The sequence below is a fragment of the Phyllostomus hastatus genome, unplaced genomic scaffold (assembly GCF_019186645.2).
Source record: "Phyllostomus hastatus isolate PE091 unplaced genomic scaffold, TTU_PhHast_1.1 phas_scaffold_1066, whole genome shotgun sequence".
Lineage (NCBI taxonomy): Eukaryota > Metazoa > Chordata > Mammalia > Chiroptera > Phyllostomidae > Phyllostomus > Phyllostomus hastatus.
The window spans coordinates 3,562,712-3,586,194 of NW_025334004.1; the positions used below are offsets into that span (position 1 = coordinate 3,562,712).

The 23,483-nt window shown below is 36.8% G+C and overlaps 1 protein-coding gene and 1 pseudogene across 1 annotated transcript in view; one reads left to right on the plus strand and one right to left on the minus strand.

Moving 5' to 3' along the window:
• The window catches only part of RNLS (renalase, FAD dependent amine oxidase), a 252,989-nt gene extending 231,545 nt beyond the window's left edge, over positions 1 to 21,444 (minus strand). The window contains exons 1-4 of the mRNA XM_045854200.1: positions 21,237 to 21,444; positions 20,376 to 20,481; positions 19,624 to 19,766; positions 16,542 to 16,700 (exon numbers count right to left, since the gene is read on the minus strand). Coding sequence (XP_045710156.1) covers positions 16,542 to 16,700; positions 19,624 to 19,766; positions 20,376 to 20,481; positions 21,237 to 21,354 — 526 coding nt within the window. The 5' untranslated portion in view covers positions 21,355 to 21,444. The remainder of the gene's footprint in view (positions 1 to 16,541; positions 16,701 to 19,623; positions 19,767 to 20,375; positions 20,482 to 21,236) is intronic.
• On the plus strand, positions 18,653 to 19,181 carry LOC123828821 (annotated as a pseudogene).
• Positions 21,445 to 23,483: the final 2,039 nt, after the last annotated feature.

Genomic DNA, 23,483 nt, shown 5'->3' on the forward strand with positions numbered 1-23,483 from the left:
GATTCTTTATCTGTTCTGCTTGTTTATTTTGTTTTTTTAAATTCAGTTATTGATAGATATGTATTTATTGTCATTTTCTTGTTCATATATTTGTCATATATTGTTCATATAATGTTTGAGCTTCTTCTGAAAGAAGACCCTTTAACATGCACAAACTAGAGGAGGAATTTAGCATCCTGATCACTTCTTTCTTCCGGCACTTTCTTAGCATCACTAATGCTTGGGTGCTCCTAACTCTCTGAACTCTTGAGAGCTGATGTCAGGAACAGAACTGAGTCGAGCAACCAGGAGTTATTGTATCAGCATCTGAATTGCAACCACTCTTTAACATGCCACCACTACTGCTATACAGTCCAAGTCACCTTCATTTCTGGTCAGTGTTTTTTCATAACATTAATCCATTTCACGAGCTCAGCTGTTTTCCAGTCTAACTTCCACACAAGAACAGCATGACAACACCACCTCAGATCTGTCAGATCTTGTCATTCCTTCCATATCATTCCACCTCATGGGGAGTAAAAGCCAAGGTCTTTGTCATATATAAGCTTTGCTACTTAGGCCTCCTGCTTCTTCTCTGCTCTCATCTCTTACCCCTGCCCCTGCCCACACACTGTACACCAGTCACACTGGTCTCCTTGTGAAACTGCTCACACTTTCGGGCTTTTCAACTTGAAGCTACTGTACTTCTGCTTGGATATCCCTCCAGATATTCCCACGGCTCACACTTTCACAACCTTCAGGTCTCTGATGCTCAGAATCACTTTGTCACAGACCTGCTCACACCATATACAAAATTACTCCTTTTTATGTTTTATCCTCTTTATCTTGCTTCACTTTCTTTCCCAATACTTCCTGTCACCTCACATAGATATTTGCTTATTTCTCCTCCTCCTGCTAGAAAAGAAGTACTTTGGAGCTTTTATTGTTTGGTTCACAGCTGTATTCAGTGTGCCTAGAACAATTCTGAGCACACTGTAGATGTTTGATAAACACTTAAAATGAAAAAAATGAATCCAACATCTAAATAAAAGATTTAAATTATCATTTAAAAATAAAAGTGGATTTAATTTCTCTTCTGGGAATAAAATGTCATGATTTTATATGCCCATGGCAAGTAAAATTATAAGACACTAAAAATATCTAACAAGTCACAGAAATGGAAAGGAAGCTCTGCTTTGGGGACAGTGATTTTGAGAAGGCTAATTCATGGAAGAAATTTTAGGAGAGACCAATATTTAAACAGCTTGCTCAAACCATTAGAAATTTCTACATTGGTAAACATAATATTTTGTGCTAGCTACTCAAGTACTTTTTTAGATTTTCATTCTTTTCTAAAAATGAACATTCAAATCAGAACGAGAAAATGTCATACTTGAAACAGTACTTCAGAAGAATGATGGATGATCAGAACCTCTGGTCAGCATATAGCCATGTCTCATAAATATGATGTATTTGTGAAAAAAAAATTGGAAGAAGGCTTGTCCAATATAGAATGTTGGTATTATCTTATACTTCCCTTCCTTTCTTTTAATCTTTTAAAGAAAAATATTTTATTTGTTTATTTTTAGACATGGGGAAGGAAGGCAAAAGAGAAGGAGAGAAACATCAATGTGTGGCTGCCTCTCGTGTACTCCCCACCCAGGGAGCTGGCCTGAAACCCAGGCATGTGCTATGACTGGGAATCGAACTGGTGACCCTTTGGTTCCCAGGCCGGCACTCAATCCACTGAGCCACACCAGCCAGGGACTTTCTTTTAATCTTAATGTTTAAACTTCTCCACTTTAACATTACTATTTCATTGTGGTAATACTTTCTTATTTGTGTTCAACACATTTCATTTGAATCTTCAGAGATTTATGCCAGAAAGTTAAAATTCTTAGTTCTCAAATTTCTTCTCTCTTTCAAATGCCTTTGCCAGCTCAGAGGGGGAGAAGTTTAATTTAAGTCAGTTGGTGACTCAGTTGGTGATAATGACGCAATTCATAAATTATAGCTCTCTGCTCTTTCATCTCACCCCATCTCTAGCTTTGACACTTCTTTGTAAAGCTTTCTGATATTGAAGAACTCTGAATAAAAATAAAGTTCTGAGTTGTGAAGGCAGAATTAAGGAAGGATCTTCTGTTAGAGGTGCAACCTGGTGGCCTAGTTTCAGACATGTATCTACTGACAGCATGTGTACAAAAACAAAAAAGTCAAAAGCAAGACATCATTGATGCACTTATATCAAGTATAGTGAGATCACACATATTAATGTTGGGTACAGGCACAAAAAGGTACAATGTCCCACTTACTAGAGCCTGGAGAAGATCCAGATTCCAGATCTGCCACTCAACAGTTATGTGACCTCAGACAAGTTAATTTAATTTCTCTGCTTCTCACTTTTCTCTTCTATAAAATGGAAAGAACTACTTCTCATAAAGTGGTTGTGAAGAATAAATGATATAATGTAGGCAAAGTGCTTAGTAAGTATTCCCAAAATGCTCTTCGATGTTGGCTATCATCATCATCTGGTTATCCCTGTTACTCCTTTTTTCCCTCCACACAGCAATTAGCTCCCGAGAGGGGTACAGGTAGGTAAAGTGTCTCTGTCCGGCCAAGACTTAGAGTGGGTAGTCAGCACATGTAATAGCACTGCCACATCACTCTCAGCTCCAAGATGGATGGGAGTCTCCTTCATTTCCGCTGACTCCTGAGTTTCCAGAGGGTGGTAGAGAGGCAAATACTAGCTTGGGTTCCCTCTTAGGCACTTACAGAAAGAATGGAAGATTAAGCAGAACCAACTCTCAGCTCATAAGCTTGCAGCCAGACTAATAGAGCAGATGATATCTGAAGTTTAGAAACTGAATTATTTTCCCTCCTGTGGGGATGGTCTGCTGGAAAAAGCAATGAAGCATGTTACTCATCAAAATCTTTTCTGCAAAATGTCAAACAAAAATGAAGAATTTAAGCTTCTTCTAGTAAAAAGAATTGGTTTTCATTTTTCCATCAACAATGATGGGAGATTCTAGAAGTTGTGGAAAGAAAGTTGAAGGTGTTTATTATGAGCAATATGTTACCATTATATTCTATAGTGCATAATAAGTTCTAAGATTAAGCATTTTTGTAGTATAGCTTACTAAAGTTCCAAGTGTCTAAGGATAGCACATACGATAATATTAAAAGCCTATTAATGCTGTTCCCCCAAGTCCTGCAAATGTTTTCTTCCTCTCAATACAATTAGGTAAAGTTATTTACCATCTCAATGTATCCAGGCAGGCTGAAAACGCAGATTCAATGTTTCAGATGAATTACACCTCTGTTGTTTGTTCAACAGATGTTCACATCCAAGGCTTAATACATTCTGCCCCAAATCCACATTTCCAGCTTTATTTCTCCGAAATCTCCACCACAAAGCTTTTGTTCCGAGTCAGTCTATTTTCAGTTCCCAAGATATAAAATAAGCATTTATATTTCCAACATTTTGCTAAGACCCTTTTTCCTCTCCAAAGCATTCCCTCCTTTACTCTGCCTGTCTTTGAGACATATTTCAGATTGTGTCATTCATCCATCCATTCATTCATTCATTCAGTAGAGACTGAGGGTGTACCATGTATGAGACACTTACAGGGAATCCTGGGCAAAATGGGATATGTAAGTCAAAGCCAGTTCCTGTCTTCCTGTACTTTATATTCTACCAGGAAAGACACACACTACAAAATGGATTAAGCCATTAATTAATTACAATTGTGATATGTGTTAAAAATATGAGGGACAAGAAACTAGTATAACATGTATTAGGAGCAATGGCCTGGTCTTGGAGGTCAAGAAGGCATTCTTGAGGAAGTGTTTTGAATTGAGTTTGAAGGATGAGCAGGAGGCTAAAGTGGGGCAAAGGACAGTCGACAAACTTTCTTGATGAGGGCATGGTAATTATTAAATTGGTTATTAATAAAGATATTAAGGAAAGTCTTGCCTTCAGACATTAAAACTGATATGGTATTTTTCCCTATTATCCTGGCCCTGTGTAAAGTTGGGGACAAAAAGCAATAATGATCCTGAATTTGAAGCTCAAGAAACTACCAGGAAGAGAACCTAGCCAACTGCCCTCAGAATTCTGAGAAATTGCCAGCAAGAGCTGGCCTTACTGCTCTGAGCCTCACGCGCTGCCTGGTCAATATAGGAGGAAGAATCAAAGGTATGTGAAAGCTCAGCTTTGGTAGGAATATCACATTCCTGGAGAGAAGCTATCTCCTCTAAATCCTGAGTAGGGGAGAGGGGTACCATAATTCTCCTTCCTAAGAGACCTCTAGGGAATGATTCAGAAGCAAACCCTCAGGAGAAAGTTCCAAGAAGGGGTGACTGAGACGTTGTTTGCTAACTAGGTGGTTGCTGAACTGCAGAACCCACAGGGGCTGGGGCAAAGCTTTGCTAGTAGGCTGTCTACAACAAACATTTCTGCCTCTAGGCCAGGTGAAGGCCTTGTTAACAGCCCCAGAGAGGTTCAGTGAGAAGCTGAAATCTGTTCACTGGGCCAAGAAAATACATGACTGACTACATGTAAAACCATCACCAAGCATCAGATAACAGGAATGAACAATAGGAAGGCCAAAGCCACCAACAAGAAGCCATTAACAGGAGCAATCAATGTCTCCAAGGGAATGTAGTTTGAAGGGAGGAGTGAGTAGATATTCAAAGGGTGTCTAAGGGGTGTGTGTATAAAAACAGACCCCATAATCCACTCTGCCCACAGCCTCTGATACTATAGACAGATTTACCTGGCATTAGGTGGAAGGAATGAGCTCTGAATTCAGACTGGAGTTGAAAAATAAACATGACTAAGTCTTAAAAAACAAAATGAGACTATTCCAATGGTCAAAAGTGACTAGAACTTTTTAGCAAAAAACAAAATGAGACTATTCCAACAGTCAAACGTGACTAGAACCTTGTAGCAAACAACAAGATGTTATTAAGGTACTCACTCTCTAGAAAAACATGAAGTTCAACACAGGAAAGTTTGAGGGCAGTTCCAGGAAAAAAATAAAGATTTCTCATGTGTCCATTCCATATTGTCCCCTTAAAAATGAGTTATAACTACAAAGTGACTATAAAGGCAATAGTGATGGTATCAGCACGGGAATAAATAAATGAAACAGAACAGATACCCAGCAACAGATGCAAGTATATATGGAATTTAACATATGGCGAGTGAGGAATTTTAATTTAGTGGGAAAAGAATCTCTTATTAGATAAATGGTGCTGATAACATTGGTATCACTGTGGGGGGAAACACCCCAAGGAGCTAGATCCTTATTTCATACTTTATAAAACACATGTTACAGATAGGATAAAGATTTAAAAGTATAAGAACTAAAATATACTTAAATATATATACACTATAAAATACAAGTAGAATATTTATATGACTGTAGAGTGAGGGAAATAAATAGTCCTTGGCAAGTCAGGAAATCCAGCATCTGTAAAAGTAAACATAGACCTAATTGACTGAAAACATTTTTTAAAGAAATGATGGCAAACAACGTAAATGAAAGCAAAAGACAAATAAATAGTTGTCTGGGAAATAGCTGTAATGCAATATACAAAAAGTAGTATCTCACATGTAAAACGCTCCTAACACACACAGTGCCCACTAGAGAAGCAGCCATGGGAGTGACCCAGACATTCACAAAGAAGAAATCTAAATGGCGAATAAACGTATGAAAAGAGGCTCAGTCTCACTTTTAGTCTAGGGAAGTGCAAATTAAAGCAAGATCAATGCACCTGTTTTCATTGATCACTTTAGCAGAAATCTTAAAAGATTAATAAAATCTTAAAAATATCTAGTGCTATTGAATATACAATATCAAAAAAAGGTATTCTCAAAAATTAAGAATGAGAATCATCATAAAATTTTTGGAAACTAATATGACAATATCTATTAAAACATACAAGTCTTTTTTATCTAAAAATTTCAATTTTGGTACTTTATCACCCAATATAGCAATAAATAGGAATAAGAAAAAAACTGAAGAGCACACAACTGTCCATCAATAAATAATAAGAGATATAAAACTAAATCCTGTTACTTCCAAATTATGAAAGATTATGGAGCTGTTAAATATAAATAAATTATATATATATTTACCTGGAGAAATGTCAATGTAAAAAGCAAACTTCAAAACATGTCTTCAACACGTTTAGAAGACATCCTTATGCTTGGAGCAAATGTGGAAGAGCACTCACTAATTACCTCACTAATTAACATAAATTACCTCTGGGGGGCAGAGAAGGACAACGGGACATGGAATGCATGATTAATTAAACTTCAGATTGTTTCATTTGCTATAAGATTACTAATCACATTTGTCATTTAAAGTAATGAAGAAAATATTTTGGGAGAGGAGGAGAGAACTACTTAAGATTTTTTGACTTGCCCAACAACATCTAGTACGATAGGCATTTAAAAAATATTTGTAGTATGATGTGGGGAGGGATAGGGAGTGGATGAAACAGGTTTAAATGTGGGTTTTTTTAAGATTTTATTTTAATTATTTTTGGAGGGGAAGGAAGAGACAGAGAGGGAGAGAAACATCAGTGTGTGGTTGCATCTCACATGCCCTCTACCAGGGACCTGGCCTGCAACCCAGACATGTGCCCTGACTGAGAATCGAACTTGGTGACCCCTTGCTTTGCAGGTTGGCACTCAACCCTCTGAGTCACACCAGCCAGGGCTAAATATGTTTTAATAAATAAGAAGATAACCATTAATGGAGTGCCAAAGAACTGTAGATCTTATAAGTAAATGAAGAAGGAAATAAAAGAAACTTGAAACAATTGGCAAATATAAGAAAACAGTCAAAAAGTGGGGGGAATGAAGCAAACTAACTAATAGACATCAATGGAAATGTTAGAAACAAAATAGTTGTTTTTTCAGTAACTGTAAAAGGATTAAATTATCCTATCAAAACATAGAAGATTTTCTTGTTGAATTTAAAAACTCCTATACAGGACTATAGGAGCTATAAAGGACACATGGACAAAACCAAAGGGGGTAGGATGGAGGGAGTGAGGTGGGCATGGCTGGGGTTGGGGGGGAGGAAGTGGGGAGAAATGGAGACAACTGTACTTGAACAATACAAAAAAGAAAAAATATATTTAAAAAAAACTCAGCTACATGGTAGCCTCTGGAAACACCTAAGTAAACATAAGATAACACAGGAGGTATTATTCAAAATCTCCACAAATATCATAAAAGAGTTCATAATAAGTCCAATAAAATTATATAATATCTTTAGATATAAGGTATACAATTTTACTGAAGGACATAAAAATACCTAAATAAATGAACTATTTCATTTCCTTGGATGGGAAGGTGTACTATGGTATAGACATTAAATCTCCCTATGTTAATGCTTAAATTAAATGTAATTCAAATCAATATTTCAACAGTAGTTTTTAATGAAACCTGACTCTAAAGCATGCAGAGAAAAACTAAAAGATAGATTAGCCGAGAAGGCTTAAAACAAAAACCATCGAGAGGGCCTGATTCTACTCTATAGTAAAATAACTGGCCATGAGGAAAGGGGTTTAGAAGAGAAAATCTGTTTCAGCTTTGCAGTGTCAAAGCAATACTTTATAAAACTAGAAACCTAAAATGTCCATAGAACCATTTTAATACATTAACGTAAATCCAAAAATAGAACACTATGTAGTAAAAATAATGACACCCATGAGCATTCATTAGCATTGGGAAGATATTCCTAAAATGTTATAAAGTTTGAAAACGGAAAATATATTTTTATTTCTACCTCAAAAAATATCTGAAATGTGTATTCACTGGGTTAGTATTTATGGGGCTAGAATTATGAGTGGATTTTATTTTATTTTTACTTTCAAATTTTTCATCAATAAACTCCATTAACTGAAATAAAAGTAAAATTGAAAAAATAAATAATATTAGAAGAAAGGAGGAACTGAACAATTTTACATATCTTAAGGACAGCAATTAAGCTGCAAATTGGGAGGTAGGATATCTGAAGCCAGAGTATGTAGCCAGATGTTAGAAAGGATGGCAGATGAGGGGAAGTGTGAGGAGCTTTGTTTTGCTTGTTCCAGCACTGAAGTGAGGACAGCGGAGGCATGGTACATAAGTAACTACTGAGAAAGTGGTTATTTACTAGGGCATCTTTAGAAATTTAGAAATATACCCCCCCAGAACCTTTCATAGTTCATTAAAAACACACCAACTGTGAATTTACTGAAACTTTTAAACTATTCATGATCTCCACAAATATCAAATATCACACAGTATCTTGGATACAAATACACAGTAGACAAGGATTTCTGAAGAAAGGAGACCAAACTGGATCACTCTTCTTGCCTCTCAGTTCCTCTTTGAGACTCCTCTGATCTGTGGCCACACGATCAGCATAGACCTGACTATGGCTCTCATTCATATTCTTGCCAAAGGCCTTTGATCCAAAGTTAGTAGAGTAGGGACAGGGGTGGCAGGGCGTAAGGCAGAGTATAACTGGCCCATTTTTCCCCTGGAGCTATACTGACATCTTTTTGCTCAGATGAATAACATTCTCACCTCTATTAATTCATCTGGTAGAAGTGAGAATGCACCTGAGCCTACACAGGGACAGGAGCGGCACTCACAGGGAGAGGCAGGCACCAGACCTAGTTTCTCTCTTCCTTTATGAGGAAAAAAAAACAAACAGCACTCTTGTTTTAAGGATATGAGAAAGCATACCCAACTATAAAGGAAACATATTAGCTAGGAGACCTTTAAAATGTGCATTCCTTTAATCCAAGGGTGTGTGGGAGAAAACCTGAGGATCTCTGGGTGGGAGGCAGTTTGGTACAGGGAAAGAAACCTTCCAGGCACCTCATTACTCGAGATCACCGACCATATGCCACCAGTTTTATTTTGCAATGTTCACTCAACATCCTCTCTACTACCTCCGTTACTGTGCTAGCAGGAAATGGAAGAACTGTGGCAGGGAAGTCAGCTGTGTGGATTTCAGGCCCAGATCTTCCCTTGCAGCCTGATGAAGAGCTCATGTGAGAAACATGAAATCAAGACAACATTTGAAAGATGTCTTTTCTCTTGACCATACTCTTGCCTGTATGGCCCCTAATAAATAGTGTGACTATGTATAAGGCAGATCATGTCTTAAATTCCTCATCTCCAATATCAGAATGGAAAAAGCAATGAGCCGCAAGGTTCCTTGTAGTCCTAAATTCCATGATCCATCCAAGGTTCACCTTTTTACCCTAGCATTGTGAACCATGCATCAAGCCAGGACTGGTAGAGTCTATGATTATCTGACCTCAAGGAGCATATAATCAAATTGGTAAATAAAACAAAACAGATGCTCATTCATTCAGCAGATATTAATTGAAAAATACTACTAATGCATGGATCTGGCTGTGACACGGTACTTGATTCCGGGTGGGGACAGAATGGCTTATAAGGCCCCTTTCCACATGGATTTTATGACTTAGTGGGGAAGCCACTTACTGAAAAATAAGCATCACAATAAAATCTGATGAGTGTTATTGCAGGGCAGAATGTCTCAAACAGGCCTAACTGGGGAAGCAATCATTCCCATGGGCTTTGTGTTAGCAATACAAGATTCCTGGCCCTACCAAAGCCTAGGAATCAAAGTCTTCTCAAAAGTGACCCTTATATGTTTTTAACTAGTAGTTTTTATTAGGCATGTTTCGTGATCAAGAGTTAGTAGGAGAAATACCCAGAAGTGGGATTACTGGGTCATTTGGTAGTTCTAATTTAATTTAATTTAGAGGAATCTAGGTATCGTTTTTCACAGTGGCTGTGCCCATTTGTAATCCCACCAACAGTACACAAGCATTCCCCTTTCTCCACATCTTTGGCAATACTTGTTTGTTGATTTATTTTTTTTGTTGTTGCTTTATTGATGATAGCCATTTTGACAGGTATGAGGTGATACCTTGTTGTGATTTTAATTTGTGTTTCTCTGATGATTAGCAACATTGAACATCTTTTCATGTGTCTATTGGCCATCTGTATATCCTCTTTTGAGAGATGCCCATTCAGGTCCTTTGCTCACTAATCAAATTGTTTTGGGATGTTAAATTGTATGCGTTCTTGATATATTTTGGATATCAACCTCTTATCAGATGTATCAATAGCAAATATCTTCTTGCATCTAGCAGGTTGTCTTTTTGTTTCATTAATGGTTTCCTTTGCTGTGTAAAAACATTTTAGTTTGATGTAGTCCCATTTGTTTATTTTTTCTTTTGTTTCTCCTGCTCAAGGAGACATAAAAAAAAATTACTAAGAGCAATGTCCATGAGTTTACTGTCCATGTTTTCTTTTAGAAGTTTTATGGTTTGGGGTCTTACATGTAAGTCTTTAATCCATTTTGAGTTTATTCTTGTGTATGGTATAAGAAAAAAAAATATGTATCCCTATGTTCATTGCAGAATTATTTACAATAACCAAAATATGAAAGCATCCTCAGTGTCCATTGATAGGTGAATGAATAAAGAAAATGTGGTATATATATACAATGAAATATTAGCCATAAAAAAGAATGATATTGTACCATTTGAAACAACATGGATGGACTTGGAAGCTATTATGCTAAGTAAAATAAATCAGACAGAGAAATACAAATACCATATGATTTTCCTCATATGTGGAATCCAAAAAACAAAATAAATGAACACACAAAACAGAAACAAACTCATAGGTACAGAGAACAAACTGATGGTTGCCAGATGGGAGCAGGTTTAGGGGGCTAAGTAAAAAAGGTGAAGAGATTAAGAAGTATAAATTGGTAGTTACAAAACAATCACAGGGATGTAAATAGAGCATAGGGAATATAACTATGTATGGTGTTGGGTGAGGATTAAATGAGATGACTTTTGTAAGGTTAATACATAGAAGAAGAACACCGTTATAGAACCAGAGGGTGAATTGTGAATTATAAGAGATTCACTATATGGTCCATAAAGCTTCCCTGGTCTTCCAACTTGGAGAAGGTAATAAAAGTAACAAGTAATTGCAGCCCCCCCCCCCAAAAAAAAAGTAGTTTTGTTTCTTCCACAGAAAACAAAATAGGGAGAAGGAAGAGTTAGGAGGAAATCCAGACCACAGTGCCGTAACCAAAAGGGAAGTCTTTCAATTAAGAGATGGTACATACGTAGATCCTAAAAACTGGACATGATTTAGAAAAAGAGATAGATATAGAATGAAAAGTACAAAAAAAGCCAAAGACATGGGACTGCTCAGAGTTTGTATGAATATAAGACTTGTAACACAGCCCCAGCTCTGTCTCTACCTCGCTATGCACTTTTGGGTAAATTAATTAGAATAGGCCTAAATTTATTTCCCTGTGATATTATGGGGTTTTGTGAATTATATTATAGTTATAGCTTTATATATGTTCTGTGTTTTAATCACCTTCACATTCCTTTCTAGTTTAGAAATTCAGACAGATGAAGTTCCAGTTGCTTGTTTTTTTCTTTTGTTTCCCTTACTTGAGGAAATATATCAGAAAAAAAATATGGCTACAAACAACATCCAAGATTTTACTGCCTATGTTTTCTTCTAGGATTTTTATGGTTTAGGGTCTAACATTTAAGTCTTTAATCCAGTTTGAATTTACTCTTCTTTGGGGTATAAGAAGGTGGTCTAGTCTCATTTTTCTGCATGTATCTAATTTTCCTAACTCTATTTATTGAATAAACTATCTTCAGCCCATTGTACATGCTTGCTTCCTCTGTCAAATAAAGGTGTGGGTTTATTTCTGGGCTCTCCATTCTGTTCTATTGATCAATGTGTCTATTTTTATGCCAGTACCATGATGTTTTGATTACTATGGCCTGATAGTACAGTATGATATCAGGTAGCATGATTCCTCAAACTTTGTTCTTCTTTCTCAAGATGGCTATTGCTATTTGGGGTCTTTTGTGGTTTCATATAAGTTTTTGAAATATTTGTTCTAGTCCTGTGAAATACATCATTGGTATATTGATAGGAATTGCACTGAATCTACAGATTGCTTTTCTCATAGCAAAGGAAACCATCATCAAAATACAAAGACAAACCACTAAATAGGAGAACATACTTGCTGATACATCTGATAAAGGTTTAATATCCAAAATTTAAATGAACTTATGAAACTCATACCAAAAAACCCAAACAATCCAATTAAAAAATGGGCAAAGGATCTAAATAGATACTTCTACAAAGAGGACATACAGGTGGCTAATACACATATGAAAAGATGCTCAACATCACTTATCATCAGAGAAATGCAAATTAAAACCACAATGAGATATCACCTCACACCCGTCAGAATGGTTACCATCAATAAATGAACAAACAATAAGTGCTGGCGAGGATGTGGAAAAAGAGAAACCCTTTGTACTGTTGATGGGAATACAGATTGGTGTTGCCACTGTGGAAAGTAGTATGGAGTTACCTCAAAAAATTAATCGCTGCCTTAAAATCCAGTGATTCCACTTCTGGGAATTTATCCAAAGAAACCTGAAAAACTAGTTCAAAAGAATATAAGCACCCCTATATTCATTGCAGTGTTATTCACAACCCAAGATGTGGAAGCAGTCCAAGTGACCATCAGTAGATGAATGGATAAAACAACAATGGTATATTTACATAATGAAATACTACTCAGCTGTAAAAATGAAGAAAAGTTTACCCTTTGTGACAGCATGGGTGGACCTGAAGACCATTATGCTAAGTGAAATGAGCCAGTCAGAGAAAGACAAATACCATATGTGGAATCTAATGAACAAACTAAACTAACAAGCGAAATAGAGGCAGAGTCACATATAAAGAGCAGGCTGACAGCAGTGGGGGTAGGAGGTGGAAGATGAGGGATCAAAAAAACACAAAAAACTCTTGGACATGTATTGAACACGTACAACAGTGTGATGCTTGAGGGGAGAAGATGGGTGGGTGGAAGTGGATGAGGTACAAGGGGGATAAATGGTAATGAAAAAATACAATAAAAATAAACAATTTTTTATAAATAAACAAATTTTTTAAAAAATAAACAATTATTTTTAAAATTACAATTTTAAAAATAAACAAAAATAAAAATTCAGAAGGGAACTGCAATATATACTGGGATCCACTAGATGGCAATGAATGGCTTTATAAACAGATATCTCTTCACAGAAATTCAAACTGTCTAAAATCAAACAAGAGTATATTGTAAGAGTATATTATAAACTCTCCAGAAACAAAGAGAGAAGGGATTAACTTATTCTTCATACTTAAGTCATTACTGAAACTTATAAGGTAAAGAGAAAGCAGATCTTCTTAACTCCTTTCTTTTCTAACCATAGGCATGTGTCATCTTTGTTAGGACATTCTGTTAACTGTTTACTGCCAGAGTGGGTTATTTCATAACAAGAAAGCAAACAGAATTGTTTGCATGGGGTCCAATTCTGAATTGAGATAATTCAACACCCAAAACACCCTAACCATCAATCAATTGTACCAAGTCAATGATTCTTAAACTTTTTCATCACGAAGAGCCTACATATTCTGTGATATTATTGCTCCACTAAAAAAGAAAAAAATCTATTTCTTTTCCAGCATGATATGTTTTTTCAGATTACATCAACATTATCCTTTTTAATAATAAGACTAAACTATCTTTATTTTTAAAGTTATGACTATTCAAAAAATTGTAAAGAAAAATATAAAAATCATCTTTAAACAATAAAAAATGTTAAAGTGTTTCTGTCAAAATTTAGTTGAAAAATATTTTTCAACCCAAACTGAAAAAATATAGATGCATCTTTTTATTTTTCAGTTTAAAATATTTTGAAATCTTTTCCTGTTAATAACTATATTATTACATTAATAATCACTAGCATTCAATTGTTCACAGGTAAGTATTTGCAAAATTTATACAGAAAGTGTTCTGAGGGAACATATTTTAACTGAAATGTCTGGCTTTCTGGACAATACTATCCTTCACAAAATTGACAGAAATAGCCCCATTTAAAGATGACTAATGATAAGAGAGGGACCTATGCAGAGAAAAGGAGAAAGACAACAAAACATAACAGAACCTAAAAAATGAGCTGATGAGAAACGCACATCGAAAAATTTTTCAGGAAGCAGAGTAGTTCAACAAACACTTAGGCAATGACCTGAAAACAGTGAAGAATTATACGACCTCTTTAAGAAAGTATCTCAAGATAGCAAAAAGAACACTTTGAAAACTGCATGGGTGACATGGAGAGAAGGCTTTTTAGAGAAAGTCAAAAAGTAATGCAAAGACCGAAGTTGAAAGTGAGTTCACACAAAATGCCAGTTATGGGAGGGAGATACTCTGTGTTTTTTAAGATACGCTGAGATCCTAATAAATGTGCCAGAAATAATTCTTCAAGTATCAGAAGAAAACTTAGTTGACAATAAGGGGAAAGCCAAATTTTTAAGTAAAACAATGGATGGCATGCTCCATGCAAAACTGACACACAACTATTACACATCTTTATGAAATTACTGGAGTCAAAGATGAACAAATTTTAAAAAAGGTGTCTTCCAAAATAAAGCATCTCTGAAAGACTTACAGTAAAAAAGGATGTAGCATATAAATTTAATGAAGATATATTATGAATCAAATAAAATGGTATCAAAAATCATGAAGCAGAAATTGCCCCCAAAGCTCTGGAAAGATATAAAGAAATACAATTACAGTAAGAGAATTAAGTTATCTCTCTCAGTCCAATATAGTTCAAGTACTCAAAAAAAAGGATATGGAAGATCTAAATAAAATTATTATTTGGAAGGCCCTTAAACACATACGAGGTGTTATGTTTCATACGTCGCTAATACAAATACTTATAAGTACTTTCAAATTGCAATGCTGAAGGATCTCTTCTTACATACAAAACTATTGTAGCTTTTAAAAAGTGGAATATGTAACTAACAGCACAACTGAATACATTGACCAATAACTGTGTTTTAGTAAAATGTTCCAGCACATTATTTAACAGTCTCCAAATTTATCCAATTATTGCAGACGCCATGACAATAAATCATCCTACTTTTAAGTGACTTTGGCAACAGACTAGAAGTAGGCTCATGACAGAGATCGTTGAAATTACTTTTCTAATTTGCCCATAGCTATATAATAAATATTCCAATCACTTCTATATCATTACCGCACACTGCACTAGCAAAGAAGGTACTGATATATTGTTACTGTCTGGTAGAACTGGTATTTAAAGAAAAGCTAATTACTTTCAAGATCTAACAAGCAGCTATTTTCTTCCTCAAAGAACAATTTCTATTACAGTTCTAAATCTATGATAGATACACCACACTTATTACCAGTTTTCTTTCTAATAGTGGCATCGAAGGCCATTTTTCAACCAAATCCATTGTCAATTTTAGTCAGGCAACAAAGTCAAAAGCTCCAGGCATGTCATATCCACTGCCCTTCCCACATGACCGAAAGTCTTGCCCACCATCGCCAGGCTCTGCTTTATTATAACTCATGGGCTTCAAGGCAAGATGAGGTGTCCTCTAGAAGTCAATGACTTTGATATGTCAGGCTCAGTCAGACAGAATGAAAGACAGGAGAAAAATCAGTGAAACCTAGCATAGGTAGAGGCAAAGCAGATCCACAGAAAAGCTTTTCTTAGGAATCCAGGTAACAGGGAAATCTAGAGACAGAAAGTGGGTGACAGTTCATTCATTTAGGGTTAGAGGACAGAGGGATGGAGGCAAGGGCTTTAGGATATGGATTTTCTTTTGGGGTTATTAAAATAGCCCAAAATTGAGAGTGGGAATGGTGGCATATATTGGTGAATATATTAAATATCACTGGAATGTATATATTTTTTAAAGATTTTATTTTTATTTATTTTTAGAGGGGGAATGGAGGGAGAAAGAGAGAGAGAAACATCAATGTGTGGTTGCTGGGGGTCATGGCCTGAAACCCAGGCATGTACCCTGACTGGGAATCGAACCTGTGACACTTTGGTTCACAGCCCACGCTCAAGCCACTGAGCTACGCAAGCCAGGGAGAAATGTGTATTTTAAATGAATGAATTACATGGTATGAGAATTACATCTTAAAGCTGTTTTTGAAAAAAGGCAGGGGAGAAGCCAGGTAAAAGGTGAGCCAACAGATCCCAAGCAGGGAAGAACATGAGACTCTTACTCAAGAGCAATCAGACATGAGGTTGGCCAGGGGTTCACATAATTAATGCTGTCATAAAAACCATCTTTTCTCCAGGTTGCCCACAAGAAGACTGCTATTCTTACAGGCCAAACTACTGCATATCCATCAAAATTATTTACATCTTAAAGGCAAGACCAATAAGAAAATTATTCAACTTTTAACTGGTTAAGGGTTTCAGTCTGACAAAGGCTAATACCATGAACCAGGCCATCTTATGTTTGTAAAAATTTGAATCAATAGGATCCATACTATTAGACCCTTTGCTAAGAGAGTTAAGCTGAATTCATGCTTCCAAAGAAATCCCATTCCCAGAAGTAAACAGCACAGGCTGAGACTCACAGTTTGCAATGTCACCTTCAAGCTGCAGAATCTGAGGAACGGGCATCGTGAGGACAACAATATCAAACTGCTCAGGGGAGCCTGTTTCCTTGGAGACTTCCCACTTGTCATTTCTCAGGTTGATCTGGGTCACACATTGTCTGAAACAGATATCAGCACCTGTTCCAAAAGCAAAATCATGTTCACATAAGCAGAATTTTCCTTGTGAATAAAGGGGGAGAGAAGAGTGACCAATTGGGTCCGCCTGGGTGAATAGATGGTAGAATTTGTCCTCTACGTCCCCTGAGGTTCACTTTCTTTACTTTTATTCTCATTAAGTGGGAATTCCTCTCCTTCTGGCACTCCTGGACCTACCTATCAATGCCTGCTCTGGGGAAAAATATGGTTACAATCAATAATAATAGCTATATTTTATTAAGCATCAGCTACATGGTGAGACTACACAAAGCACTTGATACACATTATACCAATTAATTTCACAGGTAAGGAAACAGAGCTGGAAATGCCATGCCATAATTTAAAGCTACATCTGACTTTGAACTCATTATCATTATAAAGCAAGTATACATTTTAGTAAAGGTGTTAATTCTTTTCTGTAGTAACAGCAAGAAAGAGCAATATCCCCTATTAAAGGAATTATTATTCCCTATTAAACCTGAAAAAAATCTCTGTAAGAGAAATCCAAGTCCTTATCAATGGATCAACTACCTTAATTAAGAAGAAATTAACAGAAACACAATCTAGAATATCCTCTTATTGCATTTTTCGTCTTTGCACTTAGCCCAAAGGTATTTTAGTAATTATTTGAATAGGTATTTGATTAATATTTTCTTCCCTTCTACTCTGTAATTAAGTCCGTTTTGTTTCTGTATATAGCATATAGCCTCTACAGTACAGTCCTTGCCACATACCAGGTATATAATCAATGCTCATTTTAGGCAGCAATTTTCAGCCTTTTTCATCTCATGGCACACACATACTAATTACTAAAATTCTGCAGCACACCAAATAATATATCCTATGTTTTGCCAACCCAACAAAAATACAGGTATAATTTTGATTCATTCACACTGGAAGGCTATTGTTGTGTTGGCTGTTGTCATTTTTTATTTGACAATCTAATATTCTTCAGAGACTGCCCACTGCACATAAGACAAAGTATAAAATCTTTAATATTGCTTACAAAGCCCCTTATGATCTGGCCCCTGTCTTAGTCTTGAACTTCATCTCATCACTTTCTTCCTCATTCGCTACTCTCCAGTCACGATGACCTTCTCTAGTTCCTCGAGCATACCAACTTGATCCTAACATCAGAACAGTTCCAATTTCATGTGTGCACTGCATGGAATTATCACCACTCATATCTTGGCCTAGTTTCTTCTTGCTTACCTTTCAGGTACTCATGAAAACAGCAGTTGGTCAGTGACACTTTCTTTGACCCATCTCCCCTCTCATACCTCTGCAACCAGTTAGATCTTCTTATATGTTCTCTCATAAGGCTCTCATTCCTTCTTAGCATTTATTAAGTGACTTTGTGTATATACATAATTAGTCTTTCCTCTCTGTTAACAAAAGTAGGAACCACATCGCTTATTTACCACTGTTTCTCCAGCACATAATGTTTAATAAAAAATTTTAAAATATGTAAATAGCTATAAAGATATCAGAATATTAAAGTTTAAAATTTTATAAAAGCCAATATGTTTGTGATATATGTTTACTCAACCTTCTTCCTGGCCTTCCTCTATTTGATAGAGAAAATCTATATCCATTTTTCTACCATAACTTCCTACAAACAGGTTTTAGGGTGCAGCAGTTCAGAATTGATCAGACAAAACCTGAGGAAATGTAAACAATGTCTAACTAAATGCACTGCTTTAGAGAGAGAGAATAGAGATAGATTTATTATCAACATAGTCCAAACACGTTATAGAGTGGTTTATGTAAAAAGTCCCATAAGCATATATTTTTCAAAACAATAAATATAAACATGTCACTTGGTTCTGTGGCTTTGAGAAGGATGCTCATTAGACAGGTCGACAACTCCCCCCCAATTCCTCATCCTGCTTCCCCCCACCCACCATGCCCTTGCAACCAATGCTGAATTGGAGATGGCCTTGGGAGTGCAAGTGGCTGATGAAGTATGTTGCATTTTTATGACATGAAAGATAGGAAGTGTTCCACACTAGAAGAAATCAAGAAAAGAAAGAAGGCTGTCATTTTTTGTCTCTGTCATTTTTTGTCTCTGTGCAGACAAAAAATGCATCACTGAGGAAGGCAAAGAGAACTTGATTCTTGGTTGGAGATGTTGGTGTAGCTATTACCATTCCTTTTAAACATTTTGTGGGAATGCTTCCTGAGGAAGCTTCTCACTATGCTTTCCTTGATCCAAGCTTTGAAATCAAGGAACCCAGAAAAGAGGAAATGCCATTTTTATTTGTTTGTCTGCTTTTTTGCAGGCACCAGAACTAGCACCACCTCCAAAAAATAAAATTGATGCAAGCTCCAAGGATGCAATCCAAAAGAACTTTCAAGGCATAAAACATGAATGCCAAGCAAATAGGCCAGAAGACCTGGGCCTGTATTGCTGAAAGGCTAAGTGGGTCCTTAATTGTAGCTTTTGAAGGATGCCCTGTGTAGATCATTGTTCAACGACGCAAATCAAAAGGTTTCGTGTTTAATGTTATCCTCTTGCTCTATGAGTAAAGAAAATATATTTAGGCCAGGGCCTCAATGAGAAGGAGATATCTTGTCATCTGTTAAACTAAATATTCTACAAACACATGCAAACAGCCCTAAATAAATCTAAAATCTAAAGTTTAAAAAAAGGATAAATATAAACATATATGAATAGATAAATAGAGACAGCCATGTAGATTAATAGATAGGTGCATAAACACTTTTCTGGAAGCATACATTGGAAGCTGTTATTAATGATTAGGGGAAGAAAACTAGCTATTGAATATTGAATAGGGAAATATCTATTTATAATTTTCTTTACAGTATTAATATTTAATTATGTGTATAATTTTTATTTTAAAATGCTAATTTTAAAAGAAGGCAGAGAAAATCCTATTCCCACCTGATTCTTTCAAGTAATGTTTAATAATTGAAGAAATTCCTTGAGGAGCCACAAAGTTCCGGTCTCCGTCTTTCACCACCATTCCTTCGATAGGAGAGGTCAGAGGCTTCAAAATGCCAAGAGCTAACAGTTCGTCATAAAAACTGAAATAAATCAATATATATAACATAATTATATGCTATAATTAGCTCTAACATACCATATTCTCTCACAAGAATTCTTAGAGATTATAATATTAAATAATAACCAGAAGTTGTCATATGATCAACTCGACGCATGTTTTGTGCTAATAAAACATAATTCGGGGGAAGAACAGAAATGTTTTGAGAATCCATAAATCTTCTGCTGACATTAATTGAAGGCCTATTTTCTTGTACATTTCCAAATAAATAAATAAGTTGGTGAAGATGAACCGGAAGTTATTCAGTACACTAGTTTTATTTAAGTTGGTTAGCATTTACTTCCAACACAGCTATTTCATCTTCCTCGGCACCAACAGAGCGATTCATACTTACTGGGCCATTTCTCTGTTCCATCTAACATCTCATTTGACCTTCACAACAACACTCTGAGGCATGTATTACAGTTTTCCCATTTTACCAGGTAAACCTTTTAATGCTGAAACCATCACAAATAATATCAAAATAATTTCACTATATTATAAGAAGCAAAGTTTAACCCTGTGAGGTATGGATAGTTTATTTTTACATCATACCGCTAGTAAGACTGATTCCACCCCTCACCTAACTCACCTGTGGTGCTTTTTGGCATAGTGAGGAGTGCGCGTGATGTACTGGGCACCCAGGTCGACCGTGCTCTGTGGGTTCTGAGGGCTGCTGGCGGTGGTCATTCTTCCCCCTTGAATTAATCCACAGCAAATGTCTCTGCATTAGAATACCCTTTTGCAATCGATGCCACTCACCCCATCTTACCCCAAATGGGTTACCTTACATCTATGTTAGAAAACATTGTTTTTTGAAGTTGAAGTTTTTGTCATCCAACATTGGTAGAAAACAGTTAAAAGAAAGTTTGGTCACTGTGTGATTTTTTAAAGAATGACACATGAATAACACAGCAGTGTTCAGTACTGTGGTGCGTACAGCTACTAATTTGAATGAAAGGAATGAATGAATAAAATAATGAATGAAATGTCAGAATGAATCAACCAGTGAATGCTTTCACTCTCTGAGTCAGGATTCATGGGAATAACTGGATCCTGTAAACTACATCTTCATTAGGTCTTGGTCAATGCGTTTTTTGGGATCCACATAATTTGGAGAAAACTGCAAAGGCACAGGCAGGCCGAGATGAAAATATTTATCGGCGACAGCGGTAGGCCCAAGCTCGGCAAACTCCGGTCAGGATCACTTCCAAGCCGCTGGGGCCTGGTGCGTACTGGCACACCGCAGCCAACCTAGCCGGGGTCGCGGCCTCCACCCTCCACCCCGCTCAGTCTCCGATCACGTGACCAGGCGCGCACTGCGAGGGCCGGACCGCGCCGGGGCTGAACTAGCTGCGTTTTCCCCGGACTTTTCTGGGTGAGGCCCGTGCTACCTCAGAAACCGGCGTCCGCGCTGGCTTCCTTTCCGGCGTTTGGCCGTTAGTCGACCCACCTGAGTCCCCAGCTTTGTCCCACACAACAAGATGTAAAGGACCGGCCGCCTCCTTCCTTAGCAGCGCAGCGCACAAGCTTCCTGTTAGCCCCGCGCCCACGATCAGCACCCGCGCCATGGCCGCTGTCTTCGCGGCGACCCTGCACGGCCTGCAATTTTTGACCAGGCGGCTGAGACCGAGGTAGCACTGTCCCCTGAGCAGTCCCGCCGGCCGGCCTGCAGGGGGCAGAGAGGAGGCGACCGGAGCTGAGAGGCAAGTCTGCCCAGTACCGAGCTGCAAACTTGCGCTTTCCCCTCGGTTGGAGGGCCGGGAGCCGGGAGCCGGCGTGTAAAACCCCGCTGGCGCCGGTAGATTAAGCTGCAAACTCCCGCCCGGCCCTCGCTTAGAAAAGCCTGGAAATCGTATAGGTTAGTGTGACAGTCCGCCTCTACACTGGGCTGGTGCTGACCACTGCGGAGACCCAGCCCAACGTGCCTGCAGGGTAGCTGTCACTGCTTGCTAGGGCCTTTGCTCTCAATATTCTAAGTCTGAAAGTAGGGATCCGAGGGGACATTCCAGCGAGCCTCCCTCCAGTGCCTTAATGGCCGCTATTCACATCATAGAAAAAGATTTTGGAATCAAGAAAGTTTTTTTTCTTAAACTAGCCCTTGGGCTTTGTGTTTATGTATCTTTTTGAATTTCAGTTTCTCCATCTGTGAAATGGGAATGATAACGTCTACATTTCAGATTTATGAAGATGAAAGATACTTAATTCACCGAAACACTTTGGATCACTCAGCTCTTCAGTAAATAATGTTTTATGTCATAACACATTATAAATGCTCTAAGGGATATAAAGATTACCACTGTTCCGCGCCCCCAACATGGTCCTGGAAATTCTCAGTGAAACAACAAAAAGCAATGAGAAGTCTGAACTATTAAAAAAATAATTAAGTTGCACTGAATTGTAGATTAAAAAGTTTACCTAGTAAACTCTAGGGAAACAATAGCTATAAGAACTAATAAGAAAGTTGACAATGGTAGCCACTTATAATGAAAACATTTACAAATTATAAGTCCTACTTTCTGTCCACATCATGAAGAAATCACCATGCATTAAACTGGTGATGGATTAATATTACCTATATTCAATAAAAGAACTAGAAGAAGCCCTGGCTGGCATAGCTCAGTGGATTGAGCCCGGGCTGCGAACCAAAGTGTTGCAGGTTCAATTCCCAGTCAGGGTACATGCCTGGGTTGCAGGCCATGACCCCCAGCAACCGCACATTGATGTTTCTCTATCTCTTTCTCCCTCCCTTCCCTCTCTAAAAATAAATAAATAAATAAATAAAATCTTTTAAAAAAAAAGAACTAGAAGAAAATACAGGTGAACATATATAGTCTAAGAAGGCATTTCTAAGCATAAAAATAAAAGGTAGAACTGAGAAGAAAAACGGAATGCACAAACATTACAACTTGTATGTTAAAAACAATATAAAATAACAATAGTGAACAAATTTTTAACACCTATGAAAGATGAAAGTTTGATAATTTTATTATATAAAGTCTTTAAGACATAATTAAATGATAATCCAAAGAGAAAATATTCCCAGTCTTAATAGAATCCTTGAACAGAAATACGGAAGTCCAATAAACATATAAAATGTTTATATGTTTATATAAAACATAAACTGTTTATATTTATATAAAACATATAAAATAATGTTTAACTCTTCCACATTCAAGTACAAATTAAAATGAGATGCCACTCTATTTGTTGGGAACTGCTTTTTTAAAATGTTAAATGTCTACACTTGGCACGAGTGTAACCAAGCACACTTTAATGTTATTACTGGTAGAAATGTAGTAGGTTTACTGGAATAGAGTTTGAAAATATATCAAATTAAAACTATGCCCTTTAAAAGAGATATTCCAGGTCTAGACATTTATCTTAGGTTATCTAACCTATAACCTAAGATACAGGTTAAAATGTGTTTACCTCAATGTTATTAAAAACAGTGATGTATACAACAGAGGACTGAGTAGATTATAGCTATTCATATACCTATATAAAACTTCTTTAAAAACATGGTTTTGAATATATAAAAACATGGGAAACTACATATGCTGTAATACTGAGAAAAAGGGCTACAAACTAGTAAAATCCCAGATTCTTGTAAACACACAGATAGATACAAACACATGCAGTTACAGAGAAATATGAAAGGAAGCACACTATTAATTTTAAATGTTTTATAAGGACCCAG